The following is a 16,344-nucleotide window of genomic DNA, read 5'->3' on the forward strand; positions in this document are numbered from 1 at the left end:
TTGCTAAAATCCATGTATACAACATCCACTGTATGATCATCATCAACCCTTCTTGTCACTTGCTCAAATAATTCAATCAAATTTGTGACGCAAGACCTAACTTTAACAAGCTGGCCATCCCTGATTAGTCCATGCCTCTCTACATGACAGTTAATCCTATCTCTCAGGATTGATTCTACTAATTTGTCCACCACCGATGTAGGACGAACTGACCTATAATTGTTTGGCATTTCCTTCGATCCCTTTTTAAACAATGATGACCATGAAATTATCACCGATTGTTGAAAAAACGCACATGGTTCACTAATGCCCTTTTGAGGAAGAAATCTGCCATCCTTGCCTCACCTGGCCTACATGTAACCAAAAGACCTGGACTAATACTCGCGAGACTTGAAATTCAATTGACTAATAAAAACACTAATATAAAAAACAGTTTTGTTCATAATCCATTAGAATCATGATCATTGTTGTAAAAACTTTCTGGTTCACTAATCTGCTGCTGGGAATGAAATCTGCTGCCCTTACCCAGACTTGCCTACATGTGACAACGGGCCCATGGCAATGTGCTGGACAATTAAATGGCTAATCAGTTGTGTCAAATTGCTACAGAAAAATCAAATGAGAATAAAACTGAATGGACCACCTGGTCCAATCCAGAAAGGCATGTGCTGAAAGACAGAACTGGAGCCTGTTCTTAATACACACTTAGTAAGTTTTTATTTAGAGATACACGTTACAAAAATGCACATCCTGACCCAACAGAAATAGCTTGAATTCACTCCTATTTGAAGGAAATTTCCCTCGTACACTGTTTTCTCTGAGATGTGATTGTTTCTTTTTTTTATCCAATCATGGATGTGGGCATTGCTGGCAACATGAGCATTTTTTGCCCAAAATGAATTACCCGTCAGCTGGTGGTGATGAGTTTCCTTTTTGAACCGCTGTGGTCCATGTAGTGTAGACCCAACAGTGTTAGCAGGGAGGGAGTTCCAGGATTTTGACCCAGTGATGATGAAGGAATGTTTTAAATAGTTCCAAGCCAGAATTATGTGTGACTTAGGGGGCAACTTGAATGTGGTGGTGTTCACGTGCCTTTACTGTCCTTGTTCTTTTAGGTAGGAGAGGTCGTGGGTTTAAAGATGCTATCCAAGAAGTCTTAATGATACAGATAACAGCCACAATATATCAGTGGTTGGGGGGACGAATGCTTAAAGCAGTGGATGGATTGCCAATCACCGCTTTGCCTTGGCTGGTGTCAGGCTTCTACAGTGTTGTTGGAGTTGAACTCATTAAGACAAGTGGAGGTTATTCCATCACATTGTTGACTTGTGACTTGTAGATGTTGGAGAGGCTTTGGAGAGTCAAAGGTGAGTTTCTTGCCACAGAATTCCCAACCTCCGTTGTGGTCTTGTAGCAACAATATTTATGTGCTGGTTCAGGTAAGCTTCTGAACTGAAGGAAATTTTTAACTTATCCAGACTTGAAGGAGTTTTGTGATGACAATAAGCCCATCTTGCACAAATGACTGCCTACGTTGCTGGAGCTAAATGCTGCCACATTATTTTAGTGTTGTCACTCAAGTCAGAGTTGCCATTAGATGCAGCACTGTAAGGTAAAGGATGATATTTTATTGTGTTAATGTTTGTGATGCCTTTTTCATTATTACAGTTATTTGCAACAGGTGGCACCTAGTGCTTTTTCCTGACATTCTCAGAAAAGCATTCTTGTAGTAACTTAGTTAAAATTACAAATCATTATGCATTTTGACTGAGAAAGATGAAAGAGAATGATGAATGTGACTTGCACAAGAATTGGATTTTAGTGAGGGAGAGTTGTGTATTGTTGATCTGACTCTCATCCTGACCTATATTGGTCTCGTGATGGGGCAGGTCTATCAGGCTGGAGAGATCCAGATGTGTTGGTTGACCAGGTTGTCTTGTGTGCCTTGAGCTCTATATGTTCTGCAATATCCCCCCACCTCGGTTCAAGACTGTTGGACCTTAGGTTAATCTCATCTGTCCAGTCTGCTGGAAGTCATCTTTGCATGCCAGTATAGACAAATCAAGGGTACTAAACAACTGGCCCCTCTGTCAAACCAGTTTACTGAGATATGGCCACTGTTGCATGCTAACAGCTACTTGGAGGCACAGGTGAGAGTTGGATGAAGATGAGGCCCAATGCAGGATGACTCACTTAAAATGTGCAGTGAGCCGAACTGTGAGAGGTGCTACCCCTCTCTTACATCATTTTGAATGTGTTATTTGAGTAGCAAATGCTACTCATAGTTTCATTATAAGGAGCATTTCCACACTATTTCTTCTAATGTGCAATTCCATACTTTGTCATTTGAGTTGATATTTGGGTCATTCTTTAATAAGTAGTATTTTAAAGTTTATAATTGCTAGTTGGATCTGAGTGATTGAAGTCTTGCAATTCGGAAGGTAAAAATAATCAGTTCAGCATTTCCTTCCAGTAATGTTCTTGTTTGTCACAATTAATGCTTGTGGTTTATTTTTCTGTAATTTGGTTGCAGTGTGGCTGTGTAGGCGAGATTGATTCATCACAATTTGTGCTTTATAATTAACCTAATAATGGCTATACTCCTCCCAAAGAGACGCAAACTTGCAGTGGTGGTTATTTTGAACAGTGGTACATTCAAGGGTAATTTGTAACCCATTATGTAAAACCTAAAGTCTATACTCTGGAATGTAAGTCTCACTGTAATATGTTAAAAGTCTTGTATTTAGTTAACACATTTATTAAACTGTCTATATTGTCAAACGCCTATATTTTTGCTTTAACAGCTAGGTGACTGGGTCAAACTAAACAGCATCAATTCACAGCTGAATGTAAAAATCCAAAACAAAGTAGTTAGAAAATATGCTAATAAGAAACTTCTAACATATGCCATTTCTATGACTGTCTATTTCCAGTCCTGTAACATGGCCGAACTTCACCCTGTCCCAGCTCATCAGCTGCTGAAATTCTCATTCAGGCTTTCATCATCCCTGGACTTGACGATTCCAATGCACTCCTGACTGGTCTCCCACATTCTATATTCCGTGAATTTGAGTTCATCCAAAACTCAGCAGCCTGTGTCTTTCGAGCGGCAAGTCCCATTCTCCAATCACCCATGTGTTCATTGAACTACATTGGCTCTCTTGGTCAAGCAAAGTCAGGACTTGAAAATTCTCTTACTACTTTTCAAATCCCTTCCTGGCCTTGCCCCTCCTTATCTCTGTAGTCTTCTCCAGCCTCACAAGATATCTGCGCTCCTCTAATTCTGGTCTCTTCTGCATTTCCAATTGTAATTACTCCGCCATTGGTGGCCATAGCTTCAGTTGCCTGAGCCCCAAGCACTGGAATTCAATCTCTATACCTCTCTGCTTCTTTCCTCCTTTTAAGATGTTTGTTTAAAAACTAGCTTTTTAACCAAGCTATTGGTAATCTGGGCTGTTATCCCCTTTTGTAGCTTGGTCTCATACTCTGTTTTATGATACTGTGAAGCATCTTGGGATGTTTCATTGCAATGAATGTGCTATATGCATCTTTAAAAATTCATTCATGGGATGTGGGCCTCGCAGGCTAGACCAGCATTTAATGCCCAACCCTAGTTGCCCTTGAGAAAGGTGTTGGTGAGCTGCCGCCTTGAACCCGACACTCCCTGATGTGAAGATACACCCGCAATGCTATGAGGGAAGGAGTTCCAGGATTTTGACCCAGCGATAGTGAAGGAACAGCAATATGTTTCCAAGTCAGGGTGGTGAATGGCTTGGTGGAGAACCTCCAGATAGTGGTATTCTCAGATATCTGATGCTCTTATCCTGCTAGGTGGTATTAGCCATGGGTTTGGAAGGTGCTGCCTAAAGAACCTTTGAGTTCCTGCAGTGCATCTTGTAAATGGTACACATGGTTGCCACACTATCATCAATGGTGAAGGGATTGAATATTTGTGGAAGGGGTAGCAATCATGCAGGCTGCTTTGTCCTGAATGATGTTAAACTTCTTGAGTATTGTTGGAGCTGTACTCATCCAGGCAAGTGGGGAATATTCCATTATGCCTCTGAATTGTGCCCTGTAGTTGGTGGGTAGGCTTTGGGGAGTCTGAAGATAAGTTACTTGCCACATGGTTCCTAACCTTTGACCTGTCCTGGTAGCCACAGTACTTGCATGGCTATTCCAGTTTGGTTTTGAGTCAGTGGTAACCCCCAAGATGTTAATAGTGAGGGATTTGGCAATGGGTTGTACTGTAGGAATTCTATTCTATGATTGTATGATGTTCATACTTCAATAGCATTGGCTATACCACTGACGCACTTGTTATAACTGTTTTTCAAAAACAAATCAATTGAATTTTGCAAGCTTTTCAGGCAAGTGAAAAGGCTTTGTTTAGATTTAGCGGTGTTTGATTTGTTCATGATGTGGAGATGCCGGCGTTGGACTGGGGCAAGTACAGTAAGAAGTCTCACAACACCAGGTTAAAGTCCAACAGGTTTATTTGGTAGCACTCCAAAAGCTTGTGCTTTGTTCAGATTTGTTCAGACATTTTTACCAGCAAGAACACAAATGAGAAAGAATTTAACATGCAAAAGCTAGAGGGGAATAATTAGCTAGAAAGATACACGAGTGTTGAAACCAGTTAAATCTCATGGGATCCAGGGTGAGGTAGCCAAATGGATACAAAATTGGCTTGATGACAGAAGACTGAGGGTGGTTGCAGAGGGTTGTTTTTCAAACTGGCAGCCTGTGACCAGCGGTGTGCCTTAGGGATCGGTGCTGGGTCCATTGTTATTTGTCATTTATATTAACGATTTGGATGAGAATTTAGGAGGCATGGTTAGTAAGTTTGCAGATGATACCAAGATTGGTGGCATAGTGGACAGTGAAGAAGGTTGTCTAGGATTGCAATGGGATCTTAATTAATTGGGCCAGTGGGCTGATGAATGGCAAATGGAGTTTAATTTGGATAAATGCGAGGTGATGCACTTTGGTGGATCGAACCTGGACAGGACTTACTCAGTTAATGGTAATTGAGTAGTTAATGGTAACTGAATGTAAAACACTTTTCGAGATGCAGAAAGTTCTTGTAGACAACATTTACCAATTCCACTACAGCAGATACCTCCAATAAATGAGCAATATCGTTTTCCAGTTTTGGTCCCGTCAGAGTCTGTGAACCTATGGATAGTTCCATTGGATATTCAGCATTACGGAAAGATCCATAAATTGGATTTATTATAGCATCAACATTATGCTGGGCTTGGGGAGAGTTACAGAACAAAGAGATCTAGGGGTACAGGTTTATAGCTCCTTGAAAGTGGAGTCACAAGTGGATAGAGTGGTGAAGAAGGCATTCGGCATGCTTGGTTTCATTGATCAGAACATTGAATACAGGATTTGGGACGTCTTGTTGAATTTGTACAAGACATTAGTAAAGCCACACTTGGAATACTGTGTACAGTTCTGGTCACCCTATTATAGAAAGGATATTATTAAACTAGAAAGAGTGCAGAAGAGATTTACTAGAATGCTACTGGACTTGATGGCTTGAGTTATAAGGAGAGGTTGGATAGACTGGGATTTTTTTCCTTGGAGTGTAGGAGGCTTGGGGGTGATTTTAAAGAACAAAGAACGAAGAAAATTACAGCACAGGAACAGACCCTTTGGCCCTCCAAGCCTGCACCGACCATGCTGCCTGACTTAACTAAAACCCTCTACCCTTCCGGGGACCATATCCCTCTATTCCCATCCTATTCATGTATTTGTCAAGACGCCCCTTAAAAGTCACTATCGTATCTGCTTCCACTACATCCCCTGGCAACGAGTTCCAGGCACCCACCACCCTCTGTGTAAAAAAAGAAATCTGCCTCTTATATCTTCTTTAAACCTTGCCCCTTGCACCTTAAATCTTTCCCCCCTAGTAATTGACTCTTCCACCCTGGAAAAAAGCTTCTGACTATCCACTCTGTCCATGCCCCTCATAATCTTGTAGTCTTTTATCAGGTCATCCCTCAACCTCCGTTGTTCCAGTGAGAACAAACCAAGTTTCTCCAACCTCTCCTCTTAACTGATACCATCCATACCAGGCAACGTCCTGGTAGATCTTTTCTGTACCCTCTCCAAAGCCTTCTGGTAGTGTGGCGACCAGAATTGAACACTACATTCCAAGTGCGGCCTAACTAAGGTTCTATAAAGCTGCAACATGACTGCCAATTTTTAAACTCGGTGCCCCGGCTGATGAAGGCAAGCATGCCGTATGCCTTCTTGACTACCTTCTCCACCTGCATTGCCACTTTCAGTGACCTGTGTACCTGTACACCCAGATCCCTTTGCCTATCAATACTCTTAAGGGTTCTGCCATTTACTGTATATTTCCTATTTGTATTAGACCTTTCAAAATGCATTACCTCACGTTTGTCCGATTAAACTCCATCTGCCACCTCTCCGCCCAAGTCTCCAACTGATCTATATCTTGCTGTATCCTCTGATGGCCCTCATCGCTATCTGCAAATCCACCAACCTTTGTGTCGTCCGCAAACTTACTAATCAGTCCAGTTACATTTTCCTCCAAATCATATATATTACAAACAGCAAAGGTCCCACCACTGATCCCTGAGGAACACCACTTGCCCTGCATTCAGAAACGCACCCTTCCACTGCTACCCTCTGTCCTCGTTGACCGAGCCAATTTTGTATCCACCTTGCCAGCTCACCTTTGAGCCCATGCGACTTCACCTTCTGCACCAGTCTGCCATGAGGGACCTTGTCAAAGGCCTTACTCAAGTCCATGTGGACAACATCCACTGCCCTACCCTCATCAATCATCTTCGTCATTTCCTCGAATAACTTGATCAAGTTCGTGAGACACGACTTCTCCTTCACAAAACCATGTTCCCCTCACTAATACGTTCACTTATTTCCAAGTGGGAATAAATCCTGTCTCCAAGAATTCTCTCCAATAATTTCCCTACCACCCTGATGTAAGGCTCACCGGCCTGTAATTACCTGGATTATTCTTGCTACCCTCCTTAAACAAAGGAACAACATTGGCTATTCTCCAATCCTCTGGGACCTCCCCTGCTGCCAGTGAGGATACAAAGATTTCTCTCAAGGTCCCAGCAATTTCCTCCCTTGCTTCTCTCAGTATTCTGGGGATATCCCATCAGGCCCTGGGGACTTGTCTATCTTAATGTTTCTCAAGAACCCCAAAACCACCACCTTTTTGATCTCTTTTTGAGATCAATAAAATAATAAGGGGCATAGATCAGCTAGATAGTCAACATCTTTTACCAAAGGTAGAGGAGTTTAAAACTAGAGCGGAGAGAACAAAAGGGTCCAGAGGGGCAATTTATTCACACACAGGGTGGCGAGTATCTGGAACAAGTTGCCAGAGGTAGTAGTAGAGGCGGGTACAATTTTGTCTTTTAAAAAGCGTTTAGACAGTTACATGGGTAAGATGGGTATAGAGGGATATGGGCCAAACGTGGGCAATTGGGACTAGCTTTGTAGTTCTACAAAAAAGGGCAGCATGGACAAGTTCGGCCAAAGGGCCTGTTTCCATGCTGTAAACCTCTATGACAGTTAGACAACATTTTGCACTGAACTTGGGAACTTATAAATTAGTGTTGCTGGCCTCAGGAACCTTTTCCTCTTGCTGTTGACAGACTGCAATAATGCCCCAATGAGTGCCTGTGTTCCGTCCCCATTCTGCCAAAACTCTGTTTTCTCTCTATATTGCTGCCAGGCAAAGGGCATCTTCTCACATTCTCTGCGTCTGAACGCCAACCCTAATAATTAATAGTTACATTCCATCAAGTAGTGTAGCTTGTAGATTAGCTTGCTGTGTATCCTCAGTTTTAAAAATAGTAACAGAGAAGAATTAGATACATGATGCACATCCTCAATGATGGGGTATCCCAGCACATCAGTGTAAAAGACTAGGCTGAAACATTTGCAACACCTTCAGCCAGAAGTGTCAACTAGATGATCCATCTCGACTTTCTCCTGAGGTCTCCAGCATCATAGATGTCAGCCTTCATCCAATTTGTTTCACTCCATGTGATATCAAGAAGCAGTTGAAAGCACTGGGTACTACAAAGACTTTGGACCCTGACCACATAGCGGCAATAGTACTGAGGACGTGTGCTCCAGAGTCTGGCTAAATGGGTCATTTTCAGGTTGGCAGACTAAGTAATGGGGTTCCCTAAAGATCATTACAGGGACCTCAACAATTTACAAACAATATTAATGACTTGGATAAAGGGACCAACTGTATTGTAGCCAAATTTGCTGATTTTTTTTTCAAAGATAGGTGGGAAAGCAAGTTGTGAGGATGATGCAAAGAGACAACAAAGCGATGTAGATTGGGTTAAGTGAGTGGGCAAAAAGTTGGCAGATGGAGTATAATGTGGGAAAATGTGAGGATGTCCACTTTGGCAGAAAGAATAGAAAAGAGTAATATTATTTAAATGAAGAGAAACTGCAGAATGCCGCAGTGCAGTGATATCTGGATATCCTTGCACGTGAATCACAAAAGGTTCAGCCAATTATTAGGAAGGTGGAACCCTGATTTTAGCGCGAATTCGGATATAACGCGATGAATTATTGGACCCTTTTTTTTCTTCTTCTTTAACATGGCATCAAGCAAACAAACCGTTGCTGGAGAAAATAAAAGTGATTACTTAATTTGATGGCTTCCTCAGAGCATGCAGTAGTCATGTTAGTCTTAAAAAGAACATTTATAAAAAAAACCTTTTAAAATCAAACCATTCATTGAACAGTACATAGTGTTATTCAGCAACAAAAAGTTCTTTAAGTTGATACAAAGTGCTGTGTTAAAACCACCAGGGAGGGCTAGCCTCTGGGGAAAAGTAAAGGTAACCGATGAACTAGTTCCATGATCCTCGCATACCACATTTTCATTATTTGGTTTGATGGCACAACAAAAGACGCTTGAAATCAATAATCTCCCTAAACAATGTAGGCACACTAACCACAAAAAAAATTTTAAACCTTCCTCCAAACTGAAAGCTGGTGTAATAAATGGAGAAAGAGTCAGAAAGAAAGAGAAAGTGTCATAGTAACAAAACTAGACTAGCATTTCTGGGGAGCCTTTTCCTTTTGATTTTTTTTCTCACGTTTACTTGCTCATACTGCTAGCTTTAGAAGAGGACGTCAGTCTGCGTTTTTCAGGAGAGGGACTGCCCGACCCTCCGAAGTCTTGGACCTTCCAGGCACCTTTTTTCCGTGCTGGAGAAGGAGACTGGAGGGAAGGCGAGACCAACTTAGGTTTCTGCTGATATGCTGACAAGGCTGATTCCTGACCTTTGGCTGTGTCCTTTCGGAGAACTGAGTTTGATGAAGAATGTCGGGCTCCCACTTTTGGTTCACTCTTTTCTCGCGCAACTGAAACCTTTTGAGGGTTCTTGTGCGATGAAGACATAGCTAACTGAGCTCTGGACAAAGAGCCTTTGGCCTGTTCATGAAGCGCTCTGGAAGCAGTGGTTTTCTTCTGCAGGCTCTCTGCATTCACAGCTCCCATCACAAAGCCTTTCATTTGTCTTTGCTCTTCTGCTGAAGAAGCTCAACCAATGCTTGGAGATCGAGGGCTTCCCAAGCCCGGCGTACCTTTTCTATTGTCTAGAGCATCTAGCCAAGGGGTCGATGTGTCCAACCCTCCCGTGTCATTCCCACACTGGTCCAACTTTTTATCAAGGGGCAAAATGGGTCTGCTCTGCCCAGTTGCTTTGCCGGTGACTCTCAATTCCTCCTCACGGAGGAATTCCATGACTGCTAGGGGTGCCCAGCCTGACTGTCCGGCGTGAGCTGCCTCCTGGCCTTGCAACGGGGAGGTGCCTCGGTTGGGGCTCCTGCGCCCGAGGACGTCTGCTGTTGGAGATGGGCTGTGAGTCGGAGACTCGAAGGAGAATGGCGATGGAGAACTGGACCGCATGTGCAGCTTGCTGGATAGCGACCTCTGAGATTTAATTCCGTTCTCAACCCGAACCTATTTGACCGTAACAGGTCTGATTTTCTTGAACCCCGATTTAGCGCGACTCCGCTTTTTTCGCGACAACATTTTATGGACCCCAACCATCGCATTATAACGGGGCCGCACTGTATTAGCCTTGATTGCAGGGGAATGGAGTGCAAAGTAGGGAAGTCTTGCTAAAGGGCATTAGTGAAATTGCATCCGGAGTATAGTTTTGGCCTCCTTAGTTCGGGCAGGATATTCTCGCATTAGAAGAAATCAGTGAAGGTTCACTAGGCTTATTCCTGGGATGAAAACATTGTCTTGTGAGGAAAGGTTGAGAAGTTTGGGCATATACTTAGGGATTCAGAAGAATCTGAGAGTTCATTTTATTGAAGCATATTGAATTTTGAGGAGGGTTGAGAGGATCACCAGAATTCTACCGCCCCGCCCACCACAGAATCGGAGTGGGCGGGTGGCGGACAACAGAAATGCCCATTGACCTCAAGCTCGAGCAAGGCCATAAAATCCCACCCCACTGTTTCTTCCCATGGACAATGTAGAGCTGGGGGCACAGTTCCAAAATGTGTGTCTCATTAAATATTGAGACAAGGAGGAATTTATTCTTTCAAAGTGTCGTTAGTTTTTGGAATTCTGTGCCACAGACAGCAGTGGAAGCTAGTATGCACCCAACGGATATGGTGTATGGATTTCTAAAAGGCATTCAACAAGGTGAAAAGATAATAATAATGTAATAAAAAGGCTAATTAGTTTTGGGGTAATATATTAGCACAGATAGAGGATTGGTTAGCAGACAGAAATTAGAGAGTAGAGATAAATAGCACATTTTCAAGTTGGCAGGTTGTTACTATTGGGAGCTGCAAGATACAGTGCTGGAAGCTCTGCTATTTACAATCTGTATCAATAACTTAGATGGAGGTAGTGAGGGTAATATAACTAAAGTTTGGTGAAGATCCAAAGCTAGGTGGGACAATAAGCTATGGGGACACAAAGACGCTATCAAGGGATAAGGTTAGTTGAGTGCATATGAGTTGGCAGATGGAGTGGGAAAATAAATCAGATTATTCACATTGGTAGTGTTATGGTTCAAGTCAGACACTCCACAATGTTTTACGAAGCCTGCCTGGATCATAAGTTTTGCACCTTGAATTTGGCGAGAACAAGCATAATATGTTTCACTTTAGGTCTGATTCAAATGACCTACTAGGGAGCTTTTATCAAATAAAGTTTATCGAAGAATATCGTTAACATGTATGGAAAGAAAATTAGCAATAACTTTTATCAATTACAAACGAAAACAAAACAACCACAATAATGTATAACCCTTAACAAATATATCTAAGATGGTCCAATCAAAACCAAAACTTCCTTTAGACAAAACCCTTTTCACAGGTTCAACGCAGCAAAGATAGATGCTCATGTGATACTAGAATTGAGTCCCTTGGATGAATTCTGCAGCTCCCTTGACAGTTTGAAGTCAGAACAGCTTCCCAGACCAAGGAACTCTCTGGTCAAGCCACCAACAGCAGATTTTCTACTCCAGGAAGGTTTTCAGCTAAACCAGCAGAACCTTCCAAAACCAGGGAGAGAGAGAGACACTGCTTTCAGTCTGATGTCCACTCCCTTTTAAAACTCAAAAACCTGCAGCACCAAACTGAAAATGAAAGAGCTCCGGTCACCTGATCTGCAATCATTCTTCCTCCTAACAATGCAGAGTCATAAATAAACCCCTGTTTAAGCAGCAATAAAAGGACATCTCCAGACAAGCCGGCAACCATGACATCAAATAAGAGGTAGCACACAGTGGTACAGTGGTTAGCACTGCTGCCTCGTAGCTTCAGGGACTTGGGTTCAATTCCCGGCTCGGGTCACTGACTGTGTGGAGTTTGCACATTCTCCCTGTGTCTGTGTGGGTTTCCTCCGAGTGCTCCGATTTCCTCCCACAGTCCAAAGATGTGCGGCTTAGGTTGATTGGCCATGCTAAATTGCCCCTTAATGTCCCTGAATGGATAAGTTAGAGGGATTAGCTGGGTAAATATGTGGGGTTACGGGGATAGGGCCTGGGTGAGATTGTTGTCGGTGCAGACTTGATGGGCTAAATAGCCTCCATTGCACTGCGGGGATTCTATGATAAGGCTGTGAGCATGATTTAAAGAAAATCTCTTAAAGGTACACTAACATCACAGTAGGAAGAAGAAAAAAGCAGACAATGATGAAAAACTTTTAAATGTTGCTTCGTGGAATCAGAGCGTCCTCGTACAATAAACACAATAAATAAGTATGTAGATGCAACAGGAAGTTAACATGTTGGGCTTTGGTTATAATGGGGCAAGAGTACAAGAAGTTTGTAATCATATCTTCACACACTTTTGTTTTCCCTGTTGGGGCATAATAGAATATTTAAGAGCTGATTATCAGCCGTTAAATAGTGTTATGAATGCTCCTTTCATGGCCAACAAGTCCGGGTGTTGGATTTGAACCCTGAGCTTCTGGTAGGGACACTACCACGGTGCCACGAGACTTCCTGAATACAACAGTAAGAAAACATTGCTACAAATGTATAGGGCTTTTCGGTCTCCTTGTGAAAGGAAGGATATACTTGATTTGGAGGCAGGATAGTGCAGGTTAACTGTTAATTTCTGGGATGCGGGGATTAGTCTATATAGAGACGTTGAGTAGACTAGGACTACAATCTCTGGAGTATGGATGAATGAGATTGATTTTATTGAAATAAAATAAGATTCTAAAGGGACCCAACAGGATAGATGCTGTGAGATTGTTTCGCTTGGCTGGAATTCTAGAATTAGGAGACATGGTCTCAAGATAATGGGGCTGATTATTTAAATCTGAGATGTGGAATTTATTAACTCAAAGTATTGAGGTAACTTGGAATTCTCTACCCCAGAGGGCTGTGAAAGTATGGTAGTTGAGTTCTCGATAAATTAGCTTGAAGGAAGATGGTTTATTGAACAATTACTTAGATCTTATTGATTCACTTTAAGGGAAATCAGCAGATTGAAGTAGTCTCTTGCGTTAAGCTGTATCAGCAAAAGTTCGTTGGTTGCAGCATTCGGCTAGTTGAATCACAGTCTCATATACTGTGCAGGTTATAACTCTGATTCGTGCAAGTTGCTTTTGGTAGATTTCTTTCCTGTAAGAATTTTCATTTTTGTTTCAGGCAGGCCCAGGGGCATCGATTATGGCTTCAGGAATTCAAGATTTCAACAGGACCGAATCTGATCGACTGAATGAAATCAAGGGACATCTTGAAATTGCGTTGTTAGAAAAGCATTTTTTACGTAAGTAATTTGTAAGGTTTACAATGTGACAGTGAAATTGTTGTATATGTAGTTTCTATACTTGCAGTAGATCAAATTAACTACATGGAAGAAGGCTGTTAGACATTTAAACCAAATATGTTGTTCCTAATATTTTCTGCAAATCTTTGAGGATCATTTTGCAGACTGTTTTACATCAGTGTGTTTTAGGCTGTTACATTGCACCATTATTTTTACACCAATTCTTGGGTGCTGCTCTGATTCTGTTTCTAGTTGCTGCATCTTAACATGAAAATGAACTATTCTTTATTATAAAATGAGGAAAAGAACGTTTAGAAAACTAGATAGTCCAGGATGTAAAGCAGAATCATATGGTCATAGTATGATATTGGTTCTATTAATTGTGACTGCTAGCTCTAAATCAACTATGTACTGCAGCCATTTTAACATTTCACATGCCATCTTGTTCTATATCATAGATTTTCAAACTAAATCTCTGACTCTAAAGGGTCTTAGGGCACCCCTTTGAGTCTTTAATGTAATTACATCACAAGTTCTGTATTTGCTTGACATAAATTTCTGTTATCGAATTGTATATTTTTGTCTTTTTTTTTGCAATGGCAGCATTGTTCTTTCTATAGCTGAGTCTGGCTTTCTTGCTTTGTGAAGTTAATACTGCGGAGAGCCCCAGAATAGTATCAACATTTGCATTTAACATAGGAATGTTAACGTTTGCAGACATCTCTTTGCATGGAAAAGTTTGGAAAAGATTGTTCTATATACATTATTCATGAGAATATTTTCTTCATTCTTCCTTTCAAACATTTTCAATCACCTTGATGGATTCTGAACAGGCAAAATGTTGAGCAGCTGGAAAAGCCATCATGGCTACAAATAGGCTTTTCCTCATGTGGATCTCCTATTTCTGTGTTGAATGTTGCCTGTTACTGCCTGCATAATGGAATTAATTTTTTCTCCTTTTGGATTAGACCTCTTGCATTTTTAAATGTTTGGGAGGAAGTATTCTGGCCCTGCCATGCAAAATTATTTAGACCAGACATAGATTAAAAGTATCAAGTATTTGAATAATCCGACATTTTCAGCTTTTGTTTGCTTTCTTATTCCTGTTCTTGGCTTTGGGTGTGACAATGTCTGTCGAGCACAGAAAACCTCCAGGACAGGAGTAAAAGAAACAAAAGCTTTGTACTCCAGTCACTTGGAAACGCCTAAGACCAGTCTTGCACTTCTCAGTGGCTATTGGAGAGAACAAATAAAGCAGTTAAAAGGAAAGTAAAAAGGCAAAAATTGGAAGTTTATATTTGCATAAGTCAAGTACTTGTAGCTGGGATTATGGTATTTGCTTTGATATTAACCCATATTGCATTTGACAAAGTCCCACATGGCAGGTTGGTTAAGAAGGTTAAGGCTCATGGGATACAAAGAGAAGTGGCTAGATGGGTGGAGAACTGGCTTGGCCATAGGAGACAGAGGGTAGTGGTCGAAGGGTCTTTTTCCGGCTGGAGGTCTGTGACCAGTGGTGTTCCGCAGGGCTCTGTACTGGGACCTCTGCTATTTGTGATATATATAAATGATTTGGAAGAAGGTGTAACTGGTGTAATCAGCAAGTTTGCGGATGACACGAAGATGGCTGGACTTGCGGATAGCGAAGAGCATTGTCGGGCAATACAGCAGGATATAAATAGGCTGGAAAATTGGGCGGAGAGGTGGCAGATGGAGTTTAATCCGGATAAATGCGAAGTGATGCATTTTGGAAGAAATAATGTAGGGAGGAGTTATACAATAAATGGCAGAGTCATCAGGAGTATAGAAACACAGAGGGACCTAGGTGTGCAAGTCCACAAATCCTTGAAGGTGGCAACACAGGTGGAGAAGGTGGTGAAGAAGGCATATGGTATGCTTGCCTTTATAGGACGGGGTATAGAGTATAAAAGCTGGAGTCTGATGATGCAGCTGTATAGAACGCTGGTTAGGCCACATTTGGAGTACTGCGTCCAGTTCTGGTCGCCGCACTACCAGAAGGACGTGGAGGCGTTAGAGAGAGTGCAGAGAAGGTTTACCAGGATGTTGCCTGGTATGGAGGGTCTTAGCTATGAGGAGAGATTGGGTAGACTGGGGTTGTTCTCCTTGGAAAGACGGAGAATGAGGGGAGATCTAATAGAGGTGTACAAGATTATGAAGGGTATAGATAGGGTGAACAGTGGGAAGCTTTTTCCCAGGTCGGAGGTGACGATCACGAGGGGTCACGGGCTCAAGCTGAGAGGGGCGAAGTATAACTCAGATATCAGAGGGACGTTTTTTACACAGAGGGTGGTGGGGGCCTGGAATGCGCTGCCAAGTAGGGTGGTGGAGGCAGGCACGCTGACATCGTTTAAGACTTACCTGGATAGTCACATGAGCAGCCTGGGAATGGAGGGATACAAACGATTGGTCTAGTTGGACCAAGGAGCGGCACAGGCTTGGAGGGCCGAAGGGCCTGTTTCCTGTGCTGTACTGTTCTTTGTTCTTTGTATATCATACTTATATGGATATTTGTTGCCACAGAATTGATTTGGAAGTTACTTTGGTTTCCGTTTTGCACATTTAAAAAAAAAAAATCCCAAAAGTGTTCTGCACAGTGACTGAGCATTTTATTACTCGTCTCAAGTGGCGAGCAAACCTTTACACCCAATGTAGTAAGAACGGTTCCACTGATAAGGCTACTGCGTAAGATGTTTGCTAAGAAAGTACTCTTGGACAAGGGGGTAGTCAATTTGGTGATAAACTGTCTAGCAAATCTCTGCATGGGAAAGGTATCTGCTCCTCGAATCAGGATTAGAAATGTGGGAGAATCTTCATGTTTGAGGCCAGTCAGACTTTGAACAAACTGCTTCTTTGCGACAGTGCTTCCCCCAGGGTTGGAAGCTATATTCCCTCGCAGTTTTGGCAGGCAAAGCTTGTCTAGAAAATAGATTAATGAAAAAACAAATGATTCACCTACAGAGAGGCTGAGGTGTGTGGTTCACTTAATCTCATTTGTCAAAAATGAGAATAGAGTAATTTAAGTGAAATTTTCTT

At 42.1% G+C, this 16,344-nt stretch overlaps 1 protein-coding gene across 1 annotated transcript in view; it reads left to right on the forward strand.

Annotated features, from left to right (window-relative positions):
• The window catches only part of gramd4a (GRAM domain containing 4a), a 142,376-nt gene that overhangs the window by 45,765 nt on the left and 80,267 nt on the right, over positions 1-16,344 (forward strand). Inside the window, exon 3 of the mRNA XM_078235525.1 lies at positions 13,170-13,290. Coding sequence (XP_078091651.1) covers positions 13,170-13,290 — 121 coding nt within the window. The remainder of the gene's footprint in view (positions 1-13,169; positions 13,291-16,344) is intronic.

This window comes from Mustelus asterias, chromosome 19 (genome assembly GCF_964213995.1).
Source record: "Mustelus asterias chromosome 19, sMusAst1.hap1.1, whole genome shotgun sequence".
Taxonomy (NCBI): domain Eukaryota; kingdom Metazoa; phylum Chordata; class Chondrichthyes; order Carcharhiniformes; family Triakidae; genus Mustelus; species Mustelus asterias.